This window comes from Larus michahellis, chromosome 1, assembly GCF_964199755.1.
Source record: "Larus michahellis chromosome 1, bLarMic1.1, whole genome shotgun sequence".
NCBI classification, from domain to species: domain Eukaryota; kingdom Metazoa; phylum Chordata; class Aves; order Charadriiformes; family Laridae; genus Larus; species Larus michahellis.
The window spans coordinates 126,161,177-126,182,188 of record NC_133896.1 but is presented as its reverse complement, the minus strand read 5'-3'; the positions used below and the strand labels follow the sequence as shown (position 1 = coordinate 126,182,188).

At 45.4% G+C, this 21,012-nt stretch overlaps 1 protein-coding gene across 5 annotated transcripts; it reads left to right on the top strand.

Moving 5' to 3' along the window:
- The first annotated feature begins 1,550 nt into the window (after positions 1–1,550).
- Positions 1,551–15,833, top strand: SIK1 (salt inducible kinase 1). 5 transcript variants are annotated; one of them, XM_074602988.1, is made up of 16 exons: positions 2,123–2,342; positions 2,586–2,819; positions 3,685–3,801; positions 6,336–6,399; positions 6,603–6,764; positions 7,053–7,177; positions 7,270–7,393; positions 8,354–8,577; positions 8,817–8,966; positions 9,615–9,737; positions 9,987–10,212; positions 10,908–11,183; positions 11,736–11,967; positions 12,769–13,382; positions 14,273–14,411; positions 15,129–15,833. In XM_074602988.1, the coding sequence occupies exons 2-14, from the start codon at positions 2,667–2,669 to the stop codon at positions 13,187–13,189; spliced, it is 2,397 nt and encodes a 798-aa protein (XP_074459089.1). In that variant the 5' UTR covers positions 2,123–2,342; positions 2,586–2,666; the 3' UTR covers positions 13,190–13,382; positions 14,273–14,411; positions 15,129–15,833. The 5 variants fall into 5 exon arrangements, with proteins under 5 accessions (XP_074459077.1, XP_074459089.1, XP_074459056.1 ...); XM_074602997.1 differs by having other exon boundaries at positions 2,125–2,342; positions 12,769–12,862; XM_074602976.1 differs by lacking the exon at positions 2,123–2,342 and adding an exon at positions 1,551–1,642 and having other exon boundaries at positions 12,769–14,411.
- The last annotated feature ends 5,179 nt before the right edge of the window (positions 15,834–21,012 follow it).

Genomic DNA, 21,012 nt, shown 5'->3' with positions numbered 1-21,012 from the left:
AAGCCGCTGCCCTCTCCCAGTGCCATTCAAGCTCTGCAGACTGCCAGCCTGCCTACCTGCTCGCAGTAAATAAGCACAGGGACAGCAGGAGTTCTGTGCAATGGTCAAGATAAACAAAGTTTGGGGGTTCAATTTCAGGTGTAATTTCTCCGTGTTTCTAAGAGAAAGAGCCTGCAGCGTAACTGGCCTCCCAAAGGGCTAGCACCCACATTCCAGTGGGTAACACAAGCAATATAGTTGATTAGATAAGAGAAGTAGAGGCAGTCCTGCTTGCTTCACTAGAATGTCCCGATGGATCTCTCTCAAGTGTGCTGACGAGACACAGCTCATATATCATGTAATTTGATTTATACAGAGCACCACATTTTTCTCATGCCATCTTTGGAGAAAACTTACAAAAACTAACAAAAAGCTTGCTTTCCTCCCATAGCGAGTCCCTCTTGAGCCCTTCAAAAGTCATTCACGGACTGTAAGGTGGCCACCAAGCACAGGTGAAAACAATTGTACTGATTGCTTTGAAATCTTCATCACGAAGCAGAGCTATATATACCTCCTCCACTCACGGCATTGCCTCATTTCAAGCAGCCTGGCAAATCCTATTTGCATGGTGCCTCTGGGTGGAAGAGGAGGCTCACTGCCCAGTGTGCCATTGGCTGTGATGGTCAGGCTAGGGGTTCAGACTAAGATGGACAGTCTTCCAATCAGGAGCCCAACCACTGACTGGAGTATTAAGCGTCTGAAAAAAGCCTCGGATGACTTGAACAGAGAAGATAAAAGTTGAACAGGTGTGGCAGGCATTACCCAAGACTTATTTTTGAGGATAAACTGGAATTTGAGACCAAATGTACAAACATTTTAGTCAGTTGCTGTGTGAAGGCTGAAGACCTACGTGTTCAAACCCAATGCACCTGCCACTTCACATCTGACCTTGAGAAGAACCTCTTGGGCACTTGGGAGATGCAATCCCAAACAGCCTTCTTCGGCCTCAGTGTGCAAAAAGCCTCCATCAACTTTGCAAGTTACCCTGCCCTTCTCAAGCCTCACTTCCAGACTGACCAGAGATAATAGCATCACAGGTGTATTCAAAATATGTAAGTTGCTAAAGTATTACAGGATTGCATTTATATAAACATATATGGGCCCTTTATTATTACTTCCCTTCCTGCCTGTGCCCAGCTGGTGGACCCAGAGGGTTGCTGTCCCCAGGCCGGCTTGGCCCTGGTCCTGGATGCCAGAAGGGGATGGTCGGCAGCAACGCCTCGGCAGCTCCCCTCTATCGTGCCCTGGAAACAACGGTAAAGGGGCCGGCACTGCGCGGGGAAAGGCGGGTCAGTATCCCGCCGCGGGCATTGGTGCAAAAGGTGGGCGGCCACAGTCCTCCTTGTGCTTTGGGACTAGGAAAAAACGTCCCCCGCAGGGCTGCAAGCCACACTTTCCCTGCTGCCAGCGGGACAGTCCCTGTCGGTGGCCCCACACCCCGGTGGGCTCCGGCACAGGGCGGGGACTGTCTCGGTAGCTAGGAAGGGGCCTGGCACCCCAGCCGGCAGGGCCGCGAGCTCACCGGGGCCGGCCGGGGCGGCGACGCCCACCCTCATGCAGGGTTAGCGCGGCGGCCGCGTCTCCGCCGAGCCCCGGGCAAAGGGTACGGCGGCGGCGGGCAAACCCTACCCGCGGCGAGCGCCTTGCTGCCGGCGGCTTCGGGCGCTGACGGAAGACCCGGGCGCTGCCCGGCCGCGAGGCGGTTAACGGCTGCCGGCGCCCCGCGCGCCAGCCGTTGAGGCGGGCGCCGGGCGCGCCGGCAGGGGGCGATCCCGCCGGGAGAAGGGGCGCGTCACGTGACACCGGAAAGCCTCCCCCCGCCATCAGGCGGGCGAGGGGGCAGGAGACCCAGCTGCCCCCTCCCTCCCTCTGCCCTGACGTCACCGCCCCTCCGTCGCCCGGGCGACGGCTCCATCAGCGCGCGCGTCAGCGCCGCCCGTTCCTTGGCAACGGCCCGGTGTCTCGCTCCCCTTCAGCCTCGCGCCTGGGCGCGCGTCTCTCTGGCGTCAAAGTGACGTCAATGGGCCCGTCTCGGCTTTCGGCGGTGGGCGGGGGGAAGAAGAGGCGGGCGGGAGGGCGGGGTGTGCGCGGAGCGGGGGGCAGGGGGGGGCCGGGACATCCCGCGTGCTCCCGCCTGCCCCCCGGCGCACGCACACACATACACACGCGCGCGGGCGCGCGCGTACAGGCACACACACACACACACACGCACTCACGCACACCCTCGCGCGCACACACCCCTCCGCGGCGGCGGCGGCGGCGGAGCCCGGCGCCAGCAGCCGCGGAGAGCGCCCGCCCGCCAGGTACGGCGGTTCAACGGCCGCTTCGGTGGTCGGGCAACGGCCGCCCCGCGGCGGTTGTGGGGCGCGCGCGGTGGGGGGAGCGGTGGCGGCGAGCGGCCGAGGGGTTGAGCGGGGCCGGGGCGGCCGCGGCTCCGCTGTGGGGCCGGAGGAGAGCCCCGCCGCTCCGCCGAGGTGTATGTGTGAGCGGAGGGGTCCCGTCGGCGGGCGGGGCTGACGGGGGTGTGCTGTGCCCTCTCCGTGCAGGTGCCAGCGCCCGCCTCCCCGGGGCAGCGCGGATGCTCCCCTCCTAGGCGCGGGGTGCGCTGCCCGCCGCCCGCCTAAATCATGGTGATCATGTCAGAGTACACCGCCGTGCCCGCTGCCGGACAAGCCCAGCAGCGGCCTCTGCGAGTCGGCTTCTACGACATCGAGAGGACGCTGGGAAAAGGCAACTTCGCGGTGGTCAAACTGGCCAGGCACAGAGTGACCAAAACGCAGGTGGGTACCGAGGGGGACGGGGGGTGAAGAGCGCCGTTACTTGCCGGGCCGGCAGCCGGTGGGCTGCCGCTGCCAGCGTGGTGAAACGAACTGGTGCTGGAGATGAGGAGAAGGGCAGCGAGCTTTGCGAAGTGCAGCCGGGCTTAGTGGTGAGCTGTGGTGAGCCTACACCAGTAGTTGAGGTGGCCGTTCGTAGGAGCTTCACGTTTTCCCGGTGTGTTCAACAGAGTCTATGTAAAATTAAAAACGAATGAGAAGATATAAAAAAATAACATTTCTGTGTGCTGTGCTAGCTTCGTTGAATTACTCCGTCTCAGTTTGCTAAAGAGCCCAGCAAATTAAAGACCTTTTGAAGACTTTAGATAGGCTTAATTTTTTCATTCAATGTGTACGCTTCAAGAACAAAGAACTTGCAGTGCTATTTGCAGAAATAACTTATTAATGGGCATGCAACCATATTTATATTTCTAGTGCACGTCAAAATCATATCAGTCACCACAGTAGAAAATAGTCTGTTAGAGGAATCTGTTTTTCACTGGCATGGGATGGATTAAAAGATTTACCGAATCCCGTCCAGTGCTAATTTCTACAGTTCTGTTCACTACCTTATGTGTAATCCTTTGACGTAGAAAAGAAAAATGAAAATGCTCTGTGTTGTAAATTCTCTGCAGTTGAGAAAAACAGAATCAGCTTTGTTGAGTCCATACTTTAAAAGCTACTTTACTGGGATTTTGTGAGTTTGTGTGTGTGTCAGGGCGTGTGTGTCTTTTGTGTCTTTTTTTTTTTCTTAAGCGATCTTAACAGTAAGAGTACCTGTTTTGTAATACCTGGGGTTGTTTTGTTTTATTATTTGTTAAATCTGCAGGTTGCAATAAAAATAATAGACAAAACAAGGTTAGACCCGAGCAATCTGGAGAAGATTTATAGAGAAGTTCAAATAATGAAGCTTTTGAATCATCCCCACATTATCAAGCTATATCAGGTAAGAAGTCAGCTTTGAAGTGCAGCACGCAGATGAGATATGCTTGTGCTCTTCTCTTGCACATGATTTAAAATCAAATATTTGCAGACAGAATGCGTATTGAAATACTTTTTGAAAAAACACTTAAACTGTTTTTTTTTAAAAGTCATTCATCATTCTTTGAACAAGATTCTGGTATGTTAGACAGCTTTTTGACAAAACGCGATGTAAAATTTACAATTGAAACCAAGCTGAAGTTTGTTTCAGATTGAGGAACTGATTATCTGAACTTCTATGATTAACTTGTCTTTCCTAACTCCTCTGCTTTTCCACTTCAGAGGACTAGAACTTCTTACATGCTTTTGATAAGAGGAAGACTTGAACTCATGTAGGATAGCAGAGAAGAAAGCGCAAAAGTTGAGTTTGCCATAAGTGCCATAAGATTTAAAATCAAGAACAATTAAACCAAATCAATCAAAATAGAAAATCTAAGAATTAGAATTCCGAACTAAGCAGAAAATAAAAAGCCAGTAAATGTTGGTACCTTAGAATATGTCAAAAATTACTTGTTTGGTTATTCTGTTCCAGTTTGTGTAGTTTTGAAAGTGAACTTTAAATATCTTTCCGCTTGCAGAGTTTCACAATGTGACTTTTGATTTACATTTGTTCAGTTTCTGCACTGGGTATTTTTAACAGTAAGAACAAATTAATGTGTTGTGCAGAAAACAGGATCACATCTGTCTAGTGAACAAAGACCGCTTAACAAATTCTAAATATTCAATCTAATTAGGATTTGGTGTAAGTTCCTCTTAATCATCTTAAATAATGCCATGTGGATTTAAGAAGAAGATGAGGTATCCCAGTCTGTCTAGACCTGCGTAGAAGGGCAGGGGAGAGAGAGGAATAGATGGATGAATTAGCAGGTCTGAAAGTCCATGTGTAGTAGTAAACACTATTATCAGCTGTAATCTTACCGTTGGGTTTGTTAGCTTGAAAAAGAAAAAAAAAAGTTTTAATTAATATGTAAGGCTGAAGAGCCAGTAAGGCAGGTGCTTAGGCAAGGCATTATTTTTAAAGACCTTGACACACATGAAGTGCTTGATATTTATAGTATTAACCATCATAACAAAAATTATTCTGTGTTAACATCTGACGTCATTGTTGCCCATAGGGCAGTGTAGGATATACAGAAACATTCTAACAGTTCGGTTGATTTCATTTCAGTGGAATGATGCGGGTGAAAATACTATTTCGAAGCTTTTAGAAAAGCAGGTTAAATTCCATCTAGTTGAACCACTTCACTTGATGGAGCAAATGACGTTGGTAGTGGACCATAATTTCTTTTCAGTGAAGTTTTCTTTTCTTTGTTGTTGTAACTGATGCTTTACCTGTTTGGTGGAGACTGAGAAGCAGGGATGGAATTAGATGACATACCAACGTAGGGTGTGTGTTCTTGTATTATTTCATCATTGTTTTAGTTTCAGCACCGCGTCTTAATTTCATCCAGCTGGCAACTTTCCCAGAACACTTTCCTTCAGTTTTTTAAGCTGGGAACCTCTTTTCCTTTGCTCCATGTCTGTTTATTTTCATTTCATGTCTGTGTGTACTTGTAGTGAAGGGAGGACAAGAGTCTTCCAAAAAGGTTACAGGTTAGGAGCCTGGAAATTACAGCCTTTGAAGTAATATTGACGCTTTTTTGATTGTTAACCTGTTGTGAGCCTTCGGCTTCCAAAACAAAATACCTGCTCCTTGAGAGTCCAATTCCAGAGAAATGTTATATTTTAAAATCTGAAATGCAGCCTTTGAAAGATGTGCCACAGTAACTGAAGATGAATTTGGAAATGCTCAGCATTTCTCATTCATTGTTTGTTTTTGAGGTTTGTTTTTGGTTTTCCTCCAAAGAGAAATAAATTAACAGGTATCAAAGGAAGTTGATACTAGATTGATAGGTGAGCACTGGGCGATGTATTGACAGTTGTTGATGTGCATCAAGCACTGCCGCTACACAAACAGCAACCTATTGTCACTTGAATGGGAGGCTTACTGTGTCCCCAGCCAACACCAAATGGGAGTGGGGTATTTGATACTACTTCTTGATTTGTGCAAGTTGCGACTGTCTCTCCTGATCTAAATACCTGCTAGCCTTGAAACAAAAACTTTATATAAACTTAAGTGTCTTTGCAAGTTCAGAATATATCAGATAAATTGTAAAGCTATATATGCGTATTTTAACAAAAAATGAATTCAGGGAAGTTTATGAAATTATTGAAATGATCATCGGTTATCTTATGGAGATTAGGTGGCATGGTAATGATGAGAAGAACAATGGCATGGGAAGCCATTGTATATTGTAGGCACATAAGCATTGATTTGTTATCTTTTTCATTACCAGTTTGCTTGGAAAGAACGCCGTGGTGCAAAATTAAATGCCTCTACTGCCAGCTGCTGCGACAAATAAATAATTGAACTGATACGTTTGAGAACTCCCTTAGAAAAATGAATGAAACTACCGAGTTCTGCATTTTTTTTAAGCACGTCCTCTTGTGTCTTCACAGGTTATGGAGACAAAGGATATGCTTTACATTGTTACTGAGTTCGCAAAGAATGGAGAAATGTTTGGTAAGTCCTCACTGCTGGAGCTAACAGTTCTTTAGATTTTGAAACCGTGGCTTTATTGTTGTCATTCCTGAGTAATATATATTCTGATTAAAAATCCAGGGTTGGCATTGTCATCTGTCAAACAGCAAGTGCAGCACCTGTGGGATTATGAAAAATTTCCTCCAGGTGTTTTTAAATCCTGTGCCTCCTATTTTGTCTTGCAGATCATCTGACCTCCAATGGGCACTTAACTGAAAGCGAAGCACGGAAGAAGTTCTGGCAGATTCTTTCAGCAGTGGAATATTGTCACAGCCACCACATAGTGCACAGGGATCTCAAAACAGAGAACCTTCTGCTAGATGCTAACATGAATATCAAATTAGCAGGTAATAAGAAATACGTGGCTACTCTACAAACAACATTAGGCGTGTACACAAATTCACAAATTCAATCTCCCTAGGATGATCCTATAAACTTATTTATGGTAACTGAAAATAAAACAAAAATTAGTGATGTTTTACTGAATGTATCCTCTGGACAAAAGAGATTAGCTTAAATGAATAGGCAGAGAACAAAACAATACATCTGCTCCCTTCTCTCCATTTTCTGCTACTTCTGGAGTATTAGTATGTGGTTGAGTGATGTCTTACTCCAGACTTTTACATTCATTTCAGACTTTGGCTTTGGAAACTTCTACAAGTCAGGAGAGCCCCTTTCCACTTGGTGTGGAAGCCCACCCTATGCAGCTCCAGAAGTTTTTGAAGGCAAAGAATATGAAGGACCTCACCTTGATATATGGGTGAGCTTGATATTCCTTAGAAATCGCATTTCACACTTTGTGAGGGGCTGTGGGCTTTCAAAATCATTGCTTCTGCTGTTTTCTATTGACAGAGCCTTGGGGTGGTGCTGTATGTCCTTGTCTGTGGTTCTCTGCCTTTCGATGGACCCAATTTACCAACTCTGAGGCAAAGAGTGCTGGAGGGGCGGTTCCGCATCCCTTACTTCATGTCTGAAGGTGCTTTTTTTCAGTTCCTTAATGTTAGAAAAGGGGCTAAAAATAAAAAAAAATAGCTGTCCTGTTCCATCTTGGGGCAATGATGGATGGGACTGGTTTTGCAGCTGGCAATCGCTGTGTCTTGCATCCAGTAATTTCTGTAGGGCTGCGCTTATAGTTGAGGGGCTGGTTGCACACGTTTTCTTTTCTGGGATCTGCTTTATGGTGTGTCTAAAAGGCTGTTGTTTGATTTCTTAGAGTATCTCTATGGATTACAAAATACTTGACACCCTAGCTGGAGAAATAATCACTCAAAAGAGAGAAAACAGGAGTTTAATGAGACTAGCCTGCAATGCTGAGATGGGTGTAGTTCTAAGATATTTTAACTGCAGAAGGAGTATATTTCAGTGTGGCTATGCTGTCAAGGAGAGCAGAAATAGCGGGGCTTAGCACTGTTTCTTGAGCACTCCAGCAGTCTGGCAAGAAAAAGGAACTGAAGAGTATTATCACCTCTCTCTGATTTGGATTCGAAAACAAGTGAAGAGTATCTTTTAAAGTCTGACCTTTATCAGTTATAGCCATGAACAGCTTTGATTCCCTAGTTATAAACAAATAAGTAGTATATATGGACCAGGAAGTTGTATGCGATGGAGTTCTGTACTAAATTCTGACCTATTTTAAATGGATGTAACATCACTAAACCTGCATCCGCTCAAAACTAGCTCTCCTACAAGGTGCAAGGCCACGGTATTCAGTGCAGCTTCATTTCCTGTAGTGACGTGTTGCTTTTGTGAAATGTGTGTGGGCATTTCTTGTGCTGTTTTGAATATCTGGTAGTCAGATCAGGCATCAGCTCCTCAGAAACCTTTAATTCCTGTTTTCATAGACATACGCTGTTGCTGGGAAGGTTTCTTAGCAGTGACCTGGGGCTGGGCTGTTATTTTTACCCCTTGCTCATGAGTTTTTGTCTTTGTCATCTAGACTGTGAAACACTAATCCGACGGATGTTGGTTGTGGACCCAACCAAGCGAATAACCATTTCCCAAATAAAGCAGCACAAGTGGATGCAAGCTGACCCATCTCTTCAACAGCAGCAGTCTTTGTCCTTCTCCATGCAAAACTACAACTCCAACCTGGGTGACTACAATGAGCAGGTTCTTGGCATCATGCAAACACTTGGCATCGACAGGCAGAGAACTGTTGAGGTGAGAAGTGCTTACCCTTAGATATATCTTCAGCGACTACCAGAATGCCAGTAGTGCAGTCATATATATGTCACTCAGTGACTAACCTTGATCCATTGTCACAGCGTAGTAAAATCTTCATTGCCTTTCTGGATTTCTATTTATTTGTTGAGTATGCCATTATGAGGCCTTAGTGATGAGCATTGGCTGCTTATATCCTGAGCTACCTGTAACTTAAGGGTCCTTTCAATGTCTTCTAGTCTCTGCAAAACAGCAGCTACAACCATTTTGCTGCAATTTATTACCTGCTCTTGGAGCGCCTCAAGGAGTATCGAAGCAGCCAGCTATCAAGTCGTCCAGCAACTGGTCGTCAGCAAAGGCCAAGGAGCTCCGAGATCAGCAATACTGAGGTAAGGAAAGGCATTACTTACTGGGAAGCTGTGTCAGTTAGCTCTCTTTTTTTCTGCCACTTTCTATAGGAAAATACAAGGTAGTAACTCTCAGGCTTCGGAAAACCAATTCTGATATTGGTGCCCTCTGATAGAACATAGCCTACTGTTCTTCAGCAGGAGGCTGATGGAATACTAATAGCCTGTTTCCTAAGAAGTGACTGTGGGTCACAGTCCAAAGAATAGTCTGCCTCTAGTGCAGGTCAATAATGAGCCAGAAGATGAGGCTTTGCATGGAAATTTGCCCTCTTAGGCATTGGTTGGTTACACTTCTTTGTTACATACCCCATAGGATCCTCACAGGTACTCCATGAGTCAGTTTGTATGTTTTTCTGACAGTTTTTTTCTTTTCCTCACCCCCAGCCCCTTTAAAGTGTGCTCTGGGTGTCTTTTCAAATTGTATTTCCAGTTAAATTTCCTAACTTAGGAGAAGGGGTTTTGTGTTTGTGCTGGCATCTTGTTGTGTAACTTCATTAATTTTCATAGAAAGTACGTGGAGAAAGCTTGCATGGAAGGTGGCTCTGAAATTTCTTGAGTATCCAGTATCTGAAAAGTCACGTGGAACTGCAGTGTATGTGATGGCTTCTGTGCATCGCTCTCTCTCTCCAGATGCCTCAGGACAGTCTCACTAGTGAAACACTGCGATCATCTCTGCTTTACCAGCAACCTCAGAGCCTGATTCAGCCATCCTTGCAGGCAGAAATGGACTGCGAAGTGAACAGTCCATTACAGGTTGGTATTATCAGCTAAACTGTGTGTTACTTTTATTTATTTTTTTTTCCCCCTCATTGTTTTGCCAATCCAAAACAACAGGAGTTGTGACTCCTTCCAGTCTTTTGTTTGGTATTTGGGCATGGTGTCATAGTAGCCTTTCTAAACAGTACACCTACTGAAGACATGCCACAGGGCTGTGAAGAGTATTAAAAGGAGTGTAGAAATAAGGTAGACACCCTTCAGTCTGTGATCTGGCATGTTTTGCAGCCTGTGTTCTTTCCTGTGGATCCCAACTTCAACGGGCTCTTCCGGAACCGCTCCATCTCCCCCAACAGCCTGTTGGAGACCACCATTAGTGAAGAAGTAAGGCAAGAAAAAGAGCTGGAAGATGAAATTAAGGCATATGACCACCCTATCCGCATCCCTAGCAACACCAGCAGGAGGCACACACTGGCTGAAGTGACCACGCATTTCTATCAGCATGCCCCTCCATGTAAGTAAGCGTGAGAGAGATGAAGGGTGTCCGTAGTTAGAGGAAACCATAGCAGTGGTGCCATAGCAGACAAATGCCTCAGGAGTATGTGCTGATTTTACCTTGACTGGGGTAGGAAGGCCCAGAAAAGAGGTCAGTACTCTGCCCTCCACAGTTCTGTCTTCCCATAAATAAGCATGGCCCTTAAGGAAGAGACTGCCCTGTTGTACTTCATCTAGATCACTTTAGAGGGGAGCATTCTCACAAGTAGGACATAACCCTTCTCTACTTGCTTCTGCTGTTGTACTGGGAGAGGTGGGGGTGCCTGAATTTAAAAAAAAGGTCATCAATACTGACTGTATTTGGTACGCATCCAGACCCCATGAACTTAAACAAGCAAAACTGTTCACAAGACAATAATCCCATATCGTAGCTGTTGTGCTAAAGAAACGCTGTAGGCCTGATCCAGCATAGCCTGGTGGTGATGGAGTTGCTGGCAGAGCCCTGCTTGCTCGACAGGAGCCCAAACTTAGGTTATTTGTTGATGACCCCTTCCTGGAGTCAAGCCCTGCGACAGCACAACTTGCTGGACACCTCTCCAGCTCACAGGTGGCTATTAGTGCCAGTGTAGGTGGGCAGAAGGCTCTGATATTATGTTTATTCCTTCCTGTACTCATCTTGGGAATGTTCTTTCTCTCCTTCCTTCCCCTCCGTAGGTATAGTCATTTCCTCTTCTGCAAGCCCCACGGAGGGAACTAGTTCAGACAGCTGCCTTACTTCATCTTCAAATGACAGCTCAGTGGCCCTGAGCAGCTGTTTGGCAGGTCAAGTAATGACGGGGAGCCCAGCCACAGCTAGGATGACGTCAGCCTTCCTAGCTTCCCAGTCTGACGCTCCGGTGTTACAAGCCCAGGGCTGCATGGGAGGTGCTTCTCTCCTGCCTGTCAGCTTCCAAGAAGGAAGGCGAGCATCTGATACCTCATTAACTCAAGGTAATGTGGTCTTTTCCTTGCTTTATTGCTGGGGGATTGCACCCTTCCAACTGCCACTAGAAAAGGGTAGCATGCAGGGATACGGTCTTTCCCGTGTTACACTGAGGCTAGCCACCTGGTTATTCTGCCTCTTGTATTCATGGTCCCTGAGGGAGAGTTGGGTGCCCTGAGGAAGATACCTAGATGAGAGGTTCTCAGATACTGATTCAGCATGCCTGTGAAGATATTTCTGCTGCCGTGAGTGGGATGGCAGGCTCCGCCTTCCTCCTAAAATATGGAGTGCACAGCATCATGATTTCTACCAGGTTTCTCCTTTGCTGTGCGTGTGTCCACCTGCAGAAGGGTGCAGCTGTCCCAAACCCTGTTCCGTTACATAAATTTTGCTCTAACCATCAGGCAGAGGGGTGAACGTGAACTGAAGAGTCATGGTCTCTTCTAGCACAGTTCTCACACAAATGAAGGCAGCTTCCCAGAAAGGCTGATCTGTAAAGAAGGCTCCTAAGCAAATGCTGAGGAGGATTAAAGTGCATTTCTTTTCCTCATGTCTCACAGGCTTGAAGGCTTTTAGGCAGCAGCTGCGGAAGAACGCTCGAGCCAAGGGGTTTCTCGGCTTGAATAAAATCAAAGGCTTTGCTCGGCAGGTGTGTCAGTCCTCCTCATCTCGGGCAGCAAGGAGTGCCATGAGTCCTTTCCAACACACGCAGCCGAACACCTGCATGTACAGCAGCAGTGGGAGCAGCAGAGAGGGAAGAAGCCTCCTGGAGGAGGTGCTACAGCAGCAGAGGTGAGAAGCTGGCCAGGAGGAGTTTTGCTGTTTTCATTGGGTTTACTTTGGTTAGGGGCAAGCGAGGAGGAGTAAACACAGCAAAAGAGGTTGAGGAGTTTGGTCACTGTGGATTCCTATCCTCCATCTTTGCTGTGTGGCAGCAGATAAACTGCTTGGCTTCCTTTGTGGCTTCCTGCACTGGCATACGTAACACAGGACGTGCAGTTCCACTTAAAAATCTCGACATCCAAATATTTGGAGGTTGCTGAATTGAGAAGCAGTTTGGTACTGTGGGGGAAAACATTACTTCTCCCTATTGCAAGCTGTGTTTTTCTTTGTTAGTTTTGGGAATGACTTCTTTCCTCCTCTGCCTCCTCCTGTAATTTTCCCATGGCAAGGAAGTGAGACCTTGTAATTTGGAAAAGTTACAGCCCACAAAGGAGGCACAGTTCCAGTGGCCTCAAATGTCATGTGTGGTGGCACCTCTTCATTCCCATAGAAGCAAGATGGAAAATTGAATTTCCAGTTTATCTGCACACGTTGTCTCTAGAACATCTATTATTAGCAGGCAAATGGTGACTAGATAACTTTCTGGTGATAGTTGCCCTCTCCAACACGAGGAAAAGCCAAATGAAAACACGTTGACCTAGCATGGTCAGCTTGCTGTAATTGTTCTGGCTGGGTAAGGAGAGGTTTGATAGAGGGAAGGAAACAAAGGGGAAAGTTATGGTCAGGGTTAGGGGCAAGAAAGGAAGAAGAAAAACATTAAATTATCCCAGCAGTGCAAATTAACCTCTTTCACCCTTGGATTTTGTTCAGAATGCTCCAGTTCCAGCATCACCAGCTACTCCAGACAGCTTGTCTACAGAGTTCTCAGACATCTGGAACAAATGGCGTCCCCTCCTCTGATAGCGTAGGTACCTGCAAAGCATCCAACTGTCTTCTGTTGTCAGAGCTACAAAGAGAGAACTCATTTGAGCTGGCCTTAGCTGGCAACAGCCAACTGCTCCAACCTCATTTCTTTGGTGTCAGCGTGTCGCCAGTGTCCTCAGCAGCTCACCTTTTAGACACGCACCTGTACATCAGCAGCAACATTTCTCCAGTTGGCACTGCCTTCTCTCAGCAACAGAGTTTCTCTGTGCAGTCTCCAAGCTATGACGCTGTCACTCTGCAGCACGGGGATTGTGAGATGGAGGACCTGACTTCCAACCAGCTAGGGAAGTTTGTCCTGGTCAAGTGAGAGCCCCAGCTGCTACAGCTCATGCCGCTCTTGTTGCGAAGAACTTTCACCACTGTTCCATGGTGGGTGTGGGTTCATGGCTGGCTGGTGTCATGTGGACGAGTGACTCTCAGAAGCAATAAATTTTGAAGTATGTGAAGAGGCTGTCTGGCTCAGAAAGCTAGCAACTTTATAGAACTGAAACAAGCAATATGTATGTCTTTTTGCTTCTACTATTCTTGCACTGAACAAATATGAATAGAAACTGAATTTTTTAAAGGAAAAATAATGATGGGGAAGATGGGTGGGGCGTTTGTGGGGACAGGGAGGGATGTGGTTGGGGAAGAACTCTTCGGTACTGTACTCAAGTCAGACCAATACAGCTCTGCTGTTATGCAAGATTAGCAGCTGTCAGTAATGGTGACACAGCAGGGAAAGGCTTTGCAAAGAAGGGACCAGAGCCTCCCTTTTTCACAATATTCATTTATGGGTTTGTGAAGATGATTACCTCTTTTAAAGAAAATAAACAGAAAACCAGTGGCATGCAGCATTACGCATTCATAGAAGACAAAAATGGAAGCATTGCCATTTGTTGTTTTTTGGGTTTTTTTTTTCCTCTTGTTAACACTCATTTTATTTAAAGGAACCAAAATCCCCATTCCAGACCTCCCAGATTACATATACTTTAAATGAAAACTGTGAACTTCATGCTTGATACATCAGCTGGTGAAGCTTAAAAAGCCCCTCTAATTAGTACAGAAGCAAGTAATCTATTGAAAATGTATCCCTTGATATCAGGATCCAAATTGCATAATGTCTGGTCTCTTGCAGGGATGTTTGTTTGGGGCTGGTGTGTGTGTATATACATACACATACTGCACACATGCATATATTTTGTCAGAATCTTTTTATAAACGCTAAGTTTTTTCATATTCTTGCAGAGGCACTGAGGAGGGAAGCATTAGTACCGGTGGGGTGATGGGAAGGGTTTTCTTTTTTAAAAAGCCCTCCTGGAGGTTGCCTACAAAATTGCCTGAGGGGTATTTCTTAGTGCTGCACATTGTTATTTCCGCTGCTAATTGTTTTTATGCATTTCATTATCAGGGTCCAAACAGAACTGACTCTTGGGGAAACGTGCAATATTGAGGTTATAATTATATACTGACAAAGACAAAAGGAATAGGCTAGAACAGAATTCTACTCTAACGGAGTACAGCTATTTCTGAACAAAACTGTATTAAAAGTGAGTAAAACAGCACAATCTTTGTGTGTTTGTTTTTGGTTGATTTGTTTTTGGCATATTAGCAAAATGAGGTTTTGGATTAGATAGGTGTTTTTTTTCCTATGGTTTTTAATGCTGTATATGTATATAAATAGGAAGCAGAAAGCTATATAACACTAGTTATTTTTTATATTTTGTAATATGCTTATATGGTGTTTCTGGTATAAACCCCGCTCCCCTTCCAAGATAGAGCGTGCCTTCTGTTGGTATCAACAGAAGTTATGCTTGGGTGTAAAGGGGAGAGCAGACTGTGCTCCTACAGAAGTGAGTTGGGTAGGGCGGGCAAGCTTTGGAAGCAGGTGAGCAAACAGTGAGCCAGCTTGGCTGGAAGCTGTCACCGGAATGTCAGAAAATAGCTGCATTCTGTCTAAATGCTTAAAGGACCCATCTCCCTAGTGTGACACAGGGTGCCTTCAAGTTAACCTTGGCTTCATGCAACCTGCAGTATTACACATTTGCAAATAATATGGATACCTGATTTTTTGTTTGTTTGGGGGGTTTTTTTGTTGTTTTTTTGTTTTGGATTTTTTTTTCTTTCAAGAAAAAAGCCAAAGATCGACCAGGTTAATTGGTGGGAGTAGGAAGGGTTGAAGATGTCATGTGGCTCTGTCTGTGGCTCTCCATAAACGACCTTTTATCTGTGTGTTTATCTGTGTGTCTCTGTTGGTGCACCTCCAGCTTGCTGCTGCTGCTACGTGGTCCGGAAGCTTCAAAGTGAGAGAAAATTGCTTGAGTTGCATTTCTGTTAATGAGCGGTGCCTTGCAGCAGAGAAAACACCAAAGTCTCATGCTCATTTTTAGTGGTTTCAAAAAAAAACAAAAACCAAAAAAAACCAAAAAAACCCAACCTAACCCAAAAAAACCAGATTGCGTGGACATGGCTGGAGAGGAGGGCAAGAAGAAGCCAGCTCATCACAAAGCAGCAACTCTGCCTTCAGTTTTGTAAGGGGTAGCACACATACTTAAAACGCAGAATTTCCTCTTCAATGTTTGTTTTGTTTAATGCCATGGATCAAAAGGCCACAGATTCTTTTGTTTCCTGTCCTGAGCAATGACAAGCACTTTACTTTCATAGTATTTTTTTTTTCTTTTCCAATTGCTGTAGAACCTCTTTGGAATTATTGCTGGAGCAGAAAGAGGTCATTTTAAAAGTTTGGGTTTTTTTGTAGATATCTTGACAGTGCTGTTCTGCAGACTGCAATGCAATAGGGTATTTAAAGACACTATGTGATTGGTTTAATTGAGATGTATAGTTTATTTTTTATCATGACTGAACAATCATTTTATTTCTTATGTTAAAATGAGAGGTGTACACCAAAATGATTAGTCGATGTGTTTTATTTAATATTTAAATAAAAAACGTTTTAAAATTGTTGTCCTGCAGCTGACTCTGTGGAGTATTTTCTCCTGGTATATACATATGACTTGCATAGTTAAGACTCATTTTTAAAGCCTGAGTCCGTAGGACATTACTGACACTTTCTATTAAATACTAAATGAAGAGGAATGGCGAGCTCACAAATCTGATAATGGGATATTGAGCCTTTCGCTGGTAGGCAATCTGTCTGAATCTAACCCAAGTCTGTAGTAATCAGGTTATAAAATCTGACAGGAAGAGAGGTCTACGGAGTGAAAATGGTCAAGCGTGGTTTAGTCGTTACCAGATGAGCACTCCATCCGTGTCACCTTGAGTCGAGAGAGGCCCCGGCCAGATTAAGGCAGTGACGGAAAATGAGCAAAGGGGGAGAGAGGGAGGGAGAGAGAGATTCTAGGGGTGCTGGCTTTTCTCCTTTAAAATATAATTTGAGAATTAAAGAACTACTGGAAAGGTACAGGCTTTGTTGGCCTGGGAACGTGTGTATGGCGCTGGCTGCCCCACACTGTGGAGATGCCTCGGCCAGCTTTAAACAATCTGAGGTTCCTGCTGCCACCAGGCGCTGCCCTGGCTGCAGGTGGGGGAGAAGGAGGGACTGGCCTGGACCGTGCTGCTTAGGCTGTGGAGACAGATCCTTGGTCTCATCCCTGGTTTGTCTTCACGCGCTCTGTGTTTCCTTTGCACCTTTGAGAGATGTGGGCAGCGCTGGGCTGCCGTCTGCGCAGCGGGTGCACAGGGCGCGGGCGATAGAAGGCTTTGTACTCCGCACGTGCAGGTAGAATGAGGGTGAGGAGGGGTTTCACCTGCAAAGGGACCCTCCATATTCACAACCTCTAGTTTAACCTGGCAAACACTCAGCAAAGAAAAAAAAAAAAAGATTTTTTCTTCTCAACGAACAATGGTGTTATTTTTTAAAAAAAATTTTAATCCTCATTCTGAAGTTTTTACTTTCAAATCCACCTATCACATTTGGAAGGAAGGGGAGAGCGGTAGGAAGGTAAATCCAAAAAGCTGAACAAAAGCTTGGGGGCAACAGAGATAATATTTACTTCTTTTGCTTTCTGAAGGAGTTGTTTGCTGGGCTGGAATTTGTAGAGCTCTGTATGCGTTTGCCATGACTCTCAAACTGGTAGAAAAGTGTCATGCATGTGCTTTTCTAGGGTTGTGTTTTCTATGTGACCGTCCAAAGTTAGGTTTTAACAGTTGCAGCTATTGAAAAATAATGGAGGTATTCTTAATTATTTTTAATCTAGCTTTTAGTATGACCTGGTTTAAGAATAATCCCAACTGCTGTTTTCAACTGGGTTCTCAGGGCATTATTTTAAACCCCAGTAATTCTGGGAAATCTCAGAAAGTTGCTTCTTAATGGCTATAAATCAGTGCAGCTCCACCAACTTTCATTGACATCACTGACCCTTGGGTATAGAAGGATCTTGACAGCATCATGATCTCTCTGAAATGGTAGGAAAAACAGGAACAAAGAAACCCTGGGACTCTGGACTCAGTTTCCATGCGTACACCGTTTCACTCTTGGTGCTTTAGTCACTGTCTTCCTGCCTTTCCTCTGAAATCTGTCTCTGCTCCTGTTTACCACATTTGTTTTTGCCTTTAATATCTCTCGAGATGCTGTTTTTCTTGGCTTCGTTTCTCACATTCCAACTTGGTACCTAGTTCCTTTTCCTTTCTTTTCCAGGCTGGGGTTGGTGTTTTTTCCCCCCCTTTCAGATGGAACAGATGCTGGTGATTTTAGCATAGCCCCAAAAGTGAATGATCAAACCTCGGTTGTTTTGGTTTTTTTTTTTTAAAAAAAAGGAAATGCTTAGAGCTGGCAGGAGATACTAGACTGGTAGCGATGAAAAACACAGGCTGTTTTTGCATGGAGCAAGCCCAGCGCAGACACCAAGCCGAGCACACTGGTGCCAGCGTGGTCCAGCTGTGGTAGCGAGGGATTCTCACCTCTCCCTCTCCTCCTGACCTTCTCCTTCGCTGTCTCCAGAGCAGCAGTCACACCTCGATGAGGAAAGGACTGCCTCGTGGTGAAAGGCATCCTCGTGTAATCTCGGCCCGTGTCAGATGGAAAGGAGGGGCGGCAGAAGGGAGAGCAGTTGAGCGTACAAAACGATGGTGCCTGAGATGGAAAGTGATCAGTGCTTCCGTTTTACTCATCCTGCAAAGTGAGAATAAGGCATGCTTCATGCAATGAAGGAGAATTAATTTAAGAACTAATAAAAGGAAATATGTGCCTCGGGAGGACATTCCTTCGAATACGGTTGCTGGCTTGTTTCATGACGGCTAACTACTTTTAGTGGTGACAGTTAAATCAATGATAAAGGTAATCCACTGTCACGGTTTATGGATTTAGTGAAGCATCTGCGGGAGATCAGGAAAGAGCTGGTCTTTCGTACAGACTGCCAGGGGCATGACGGATAGATTTTTAGGACAGAAATGCCTTTCTCCCAAGGCACTAGTGCCTGCCAAAGGCAATACATTCATGTGAGGTGAACAAACTTCACCATCACCTGCAATAAATTTCTATTTCTTAATATACATCTTGTATCATATGTAATGTCTTATGCAGTGACAGTGGCTCAGACTAGAGGTCCAGCTAATTGGGAAGCTCATTTCAGAGGCAGACTCTTAGGGAAAGGGTATAGGGCAAGCACAGCACAATCACGCTGTGGTGCTACCAGCTCAGTAGAGAGCAGACTGCGGTTAAGGGAATTTTTGACTGGCATCTGGGTCATTGTGTTTAACAGCTGCAGATGGGTCAAGCCTCCAAGAATTTGGCTAACCCCTTTTGGAATTCTTTTATAATTCTGGCCTTCACGGCATCCTATGGCAATGAGTGCTGTAATTCAATTTTTGCATCGTGTGAAAGGAATACTTCCTTTTCTTTCTATTAGCCCACAGGCCAGCAGCATGGGCTGTGCTGCTGCTCTCTGCTGATAGCAGACATGACGAGTAACGCTTTCCTCTTCACACCTCCGCGCTGCTGATGAGTTGTTGGGATCTCTCTCACATCCCTTCTCTTTTGAGGTGACCGAGCGGAAGAACGCTACTGTAGCTAGCCTGCCCGCTTATCGAAACCATTGCACGTTTCCATGCCATCTCTTCTGTACCTTCACTGATTCTTCTACATCCTCCTCGGTGTACACGGAGCTGCACCCTGTGTTTGAGGCAGGAGTACCCTAGAAGTGGTCACTCTTTCATTCTGTCTTCATTCTGTAGTCATTCCTAAAGCTCTTTTTGCCTTGTTGGCAACCGTTGAGCAGTGAGCTGGGGTTTTCAGCAAATTTGGTGACTCTGAGGCTTCCTTCCTGACTAATATTAATTTAGAGCCCCTGATGTTCTCTGTAGGGTTAGGATTGGTGTTCTTCATGCTTCTTCCTTTGTATTCGCTGCTGGAGAGTTTCATATGTTGTTTCATCCACGTGTCATTCAGTTTTCTGAAATCACCCTCCACTTGGTTGCAGTTGAATCTTTTACAAGTATGTCGAGTTCCTCACGTCTTGACATGAGTGGATTTCTGATGCCTGAGTTCTCACTCTCCAAACTTTGCTCTTTCCCGTTCTATCACATAGCTATCACACCTAGCTATTCTGCTCTTCGTTACACTTTCTGTCAATTCTGCTTTGCCCAGCTTTCCAGCTCACAGGTCTCTGGATGGCCTCTAAAAGCCCTTTTTAAAAATGAATGTAACATTTGCCACCTTCCATTCCTGTGGTGCCTCGCCATTTCAACAGCTGCTGTGGTATTGTACTTGAATAGGTCAGCAGTTTCAAGTCTGAGTTCCCTCAGAGCTCTTGAGTGAAACCGTCTGATCCCAGCAATCTGATAATATTGCTTTTATTGTTTTAGCCTCAAATCTCTTCTACTGACCCTTGAGTTTTGGAGTTTCCGAGGCTCATTCCATGTGCAGGCAGCCACATGCGGGGCATGAAATCGAGCAGAACTACCACGTGTGGACGGATGGGTCTGCGTAGCCAGCGGCAGAGCCAGGCAGACCACATGCTGTCCCTTTCGCACCTCACAGGCAGGTGACAAAGCAGTGACAGCAGGGTGGGCCCCGGGGAGCGCCCTCGTTCTGTCCTCCAGAGATGGCCAAGCCTTTTTCCCTCCACGGTATTTACAGAAACGCAGAGTTGAATTTATGGATCGCTTCCTCAGCTGATGTAAACTGGCGTTGCTAAATCAAAGCTAATGCAGCGACGCTGCTTTATGATATAAACCTTATTAACAGCATATTAAGGTTCTGACCTCCAGAGCCAGACAATCTCATCCTTTGTTTCTTCAGCCACTAAGGCAGTGAATTTAGATTCATTATTTTTGACAGAGCTTTTCCTGTATCATGCTGGGGTGCTTTTTTAGTTCTCCTCTGTGTTACGTCCCTTTCCGCTGCCCTGGGCAACTTGTTTTGTTTTTTTTTTACCAGTCCTTGGTTTATTCTGTGACAACAAAAATATCTTAGTCAAGAACTGGAAGGGATTTCAGAAATTCTAGCTAAGTGCTTCTTTGCCTATCCTTGCTGATCATTTCTTTCCCATTTCCTAGTAAAGTAACATCATTATCATTTGGCGAGCTTGTCTACACGCTCAATTTAGGTATTTAGGGCCTCTCACACCCATTATCCCCAGCCACCTGCTGGATTTCCAAGCAGATCTCCTCCTGCAAACAACGTCTTGTAAAAATTGAGCTTTAAACCCCTCTGTTCACGCCACATAAAAAAAAAAAAGGGGGAGAGAAAGTAGGAAATAATTTGATTTTAGCTGCTTTGTCCTGCTTGCTTAACAATATCACTCTTACATTTGCTGGGATATATTCACGCTTTCTGTTCTTTGGACTGAGTGGTGGTAGTTGTGCAGTGGTCAGCTAAGTGTCCTACTGTTTTTTCCTCTCAACTCTTGTATGGTAGCAGATGCTTTTACTGAAAATGTAAAATTAGATTTCCAGGAACACTTACGCACATGCGTTTGAAATCCATTTTCCATGAACATTTTTGTTTCCTGTTCATGGAAAGTGAGCACAACAAGAACAAGGACACAGAGCCACCAAATTAACTGCAAAGCTGGACAGATCGGGCAGTTATTTATCTGACCCACGATGCTTTCCCATTTTTTTGGTATGTCTGAGAAGAAGTAGGATACCCTTCTTAATTTTGGGGTAAAGGGGTTAATAAGGCTCTGCAGA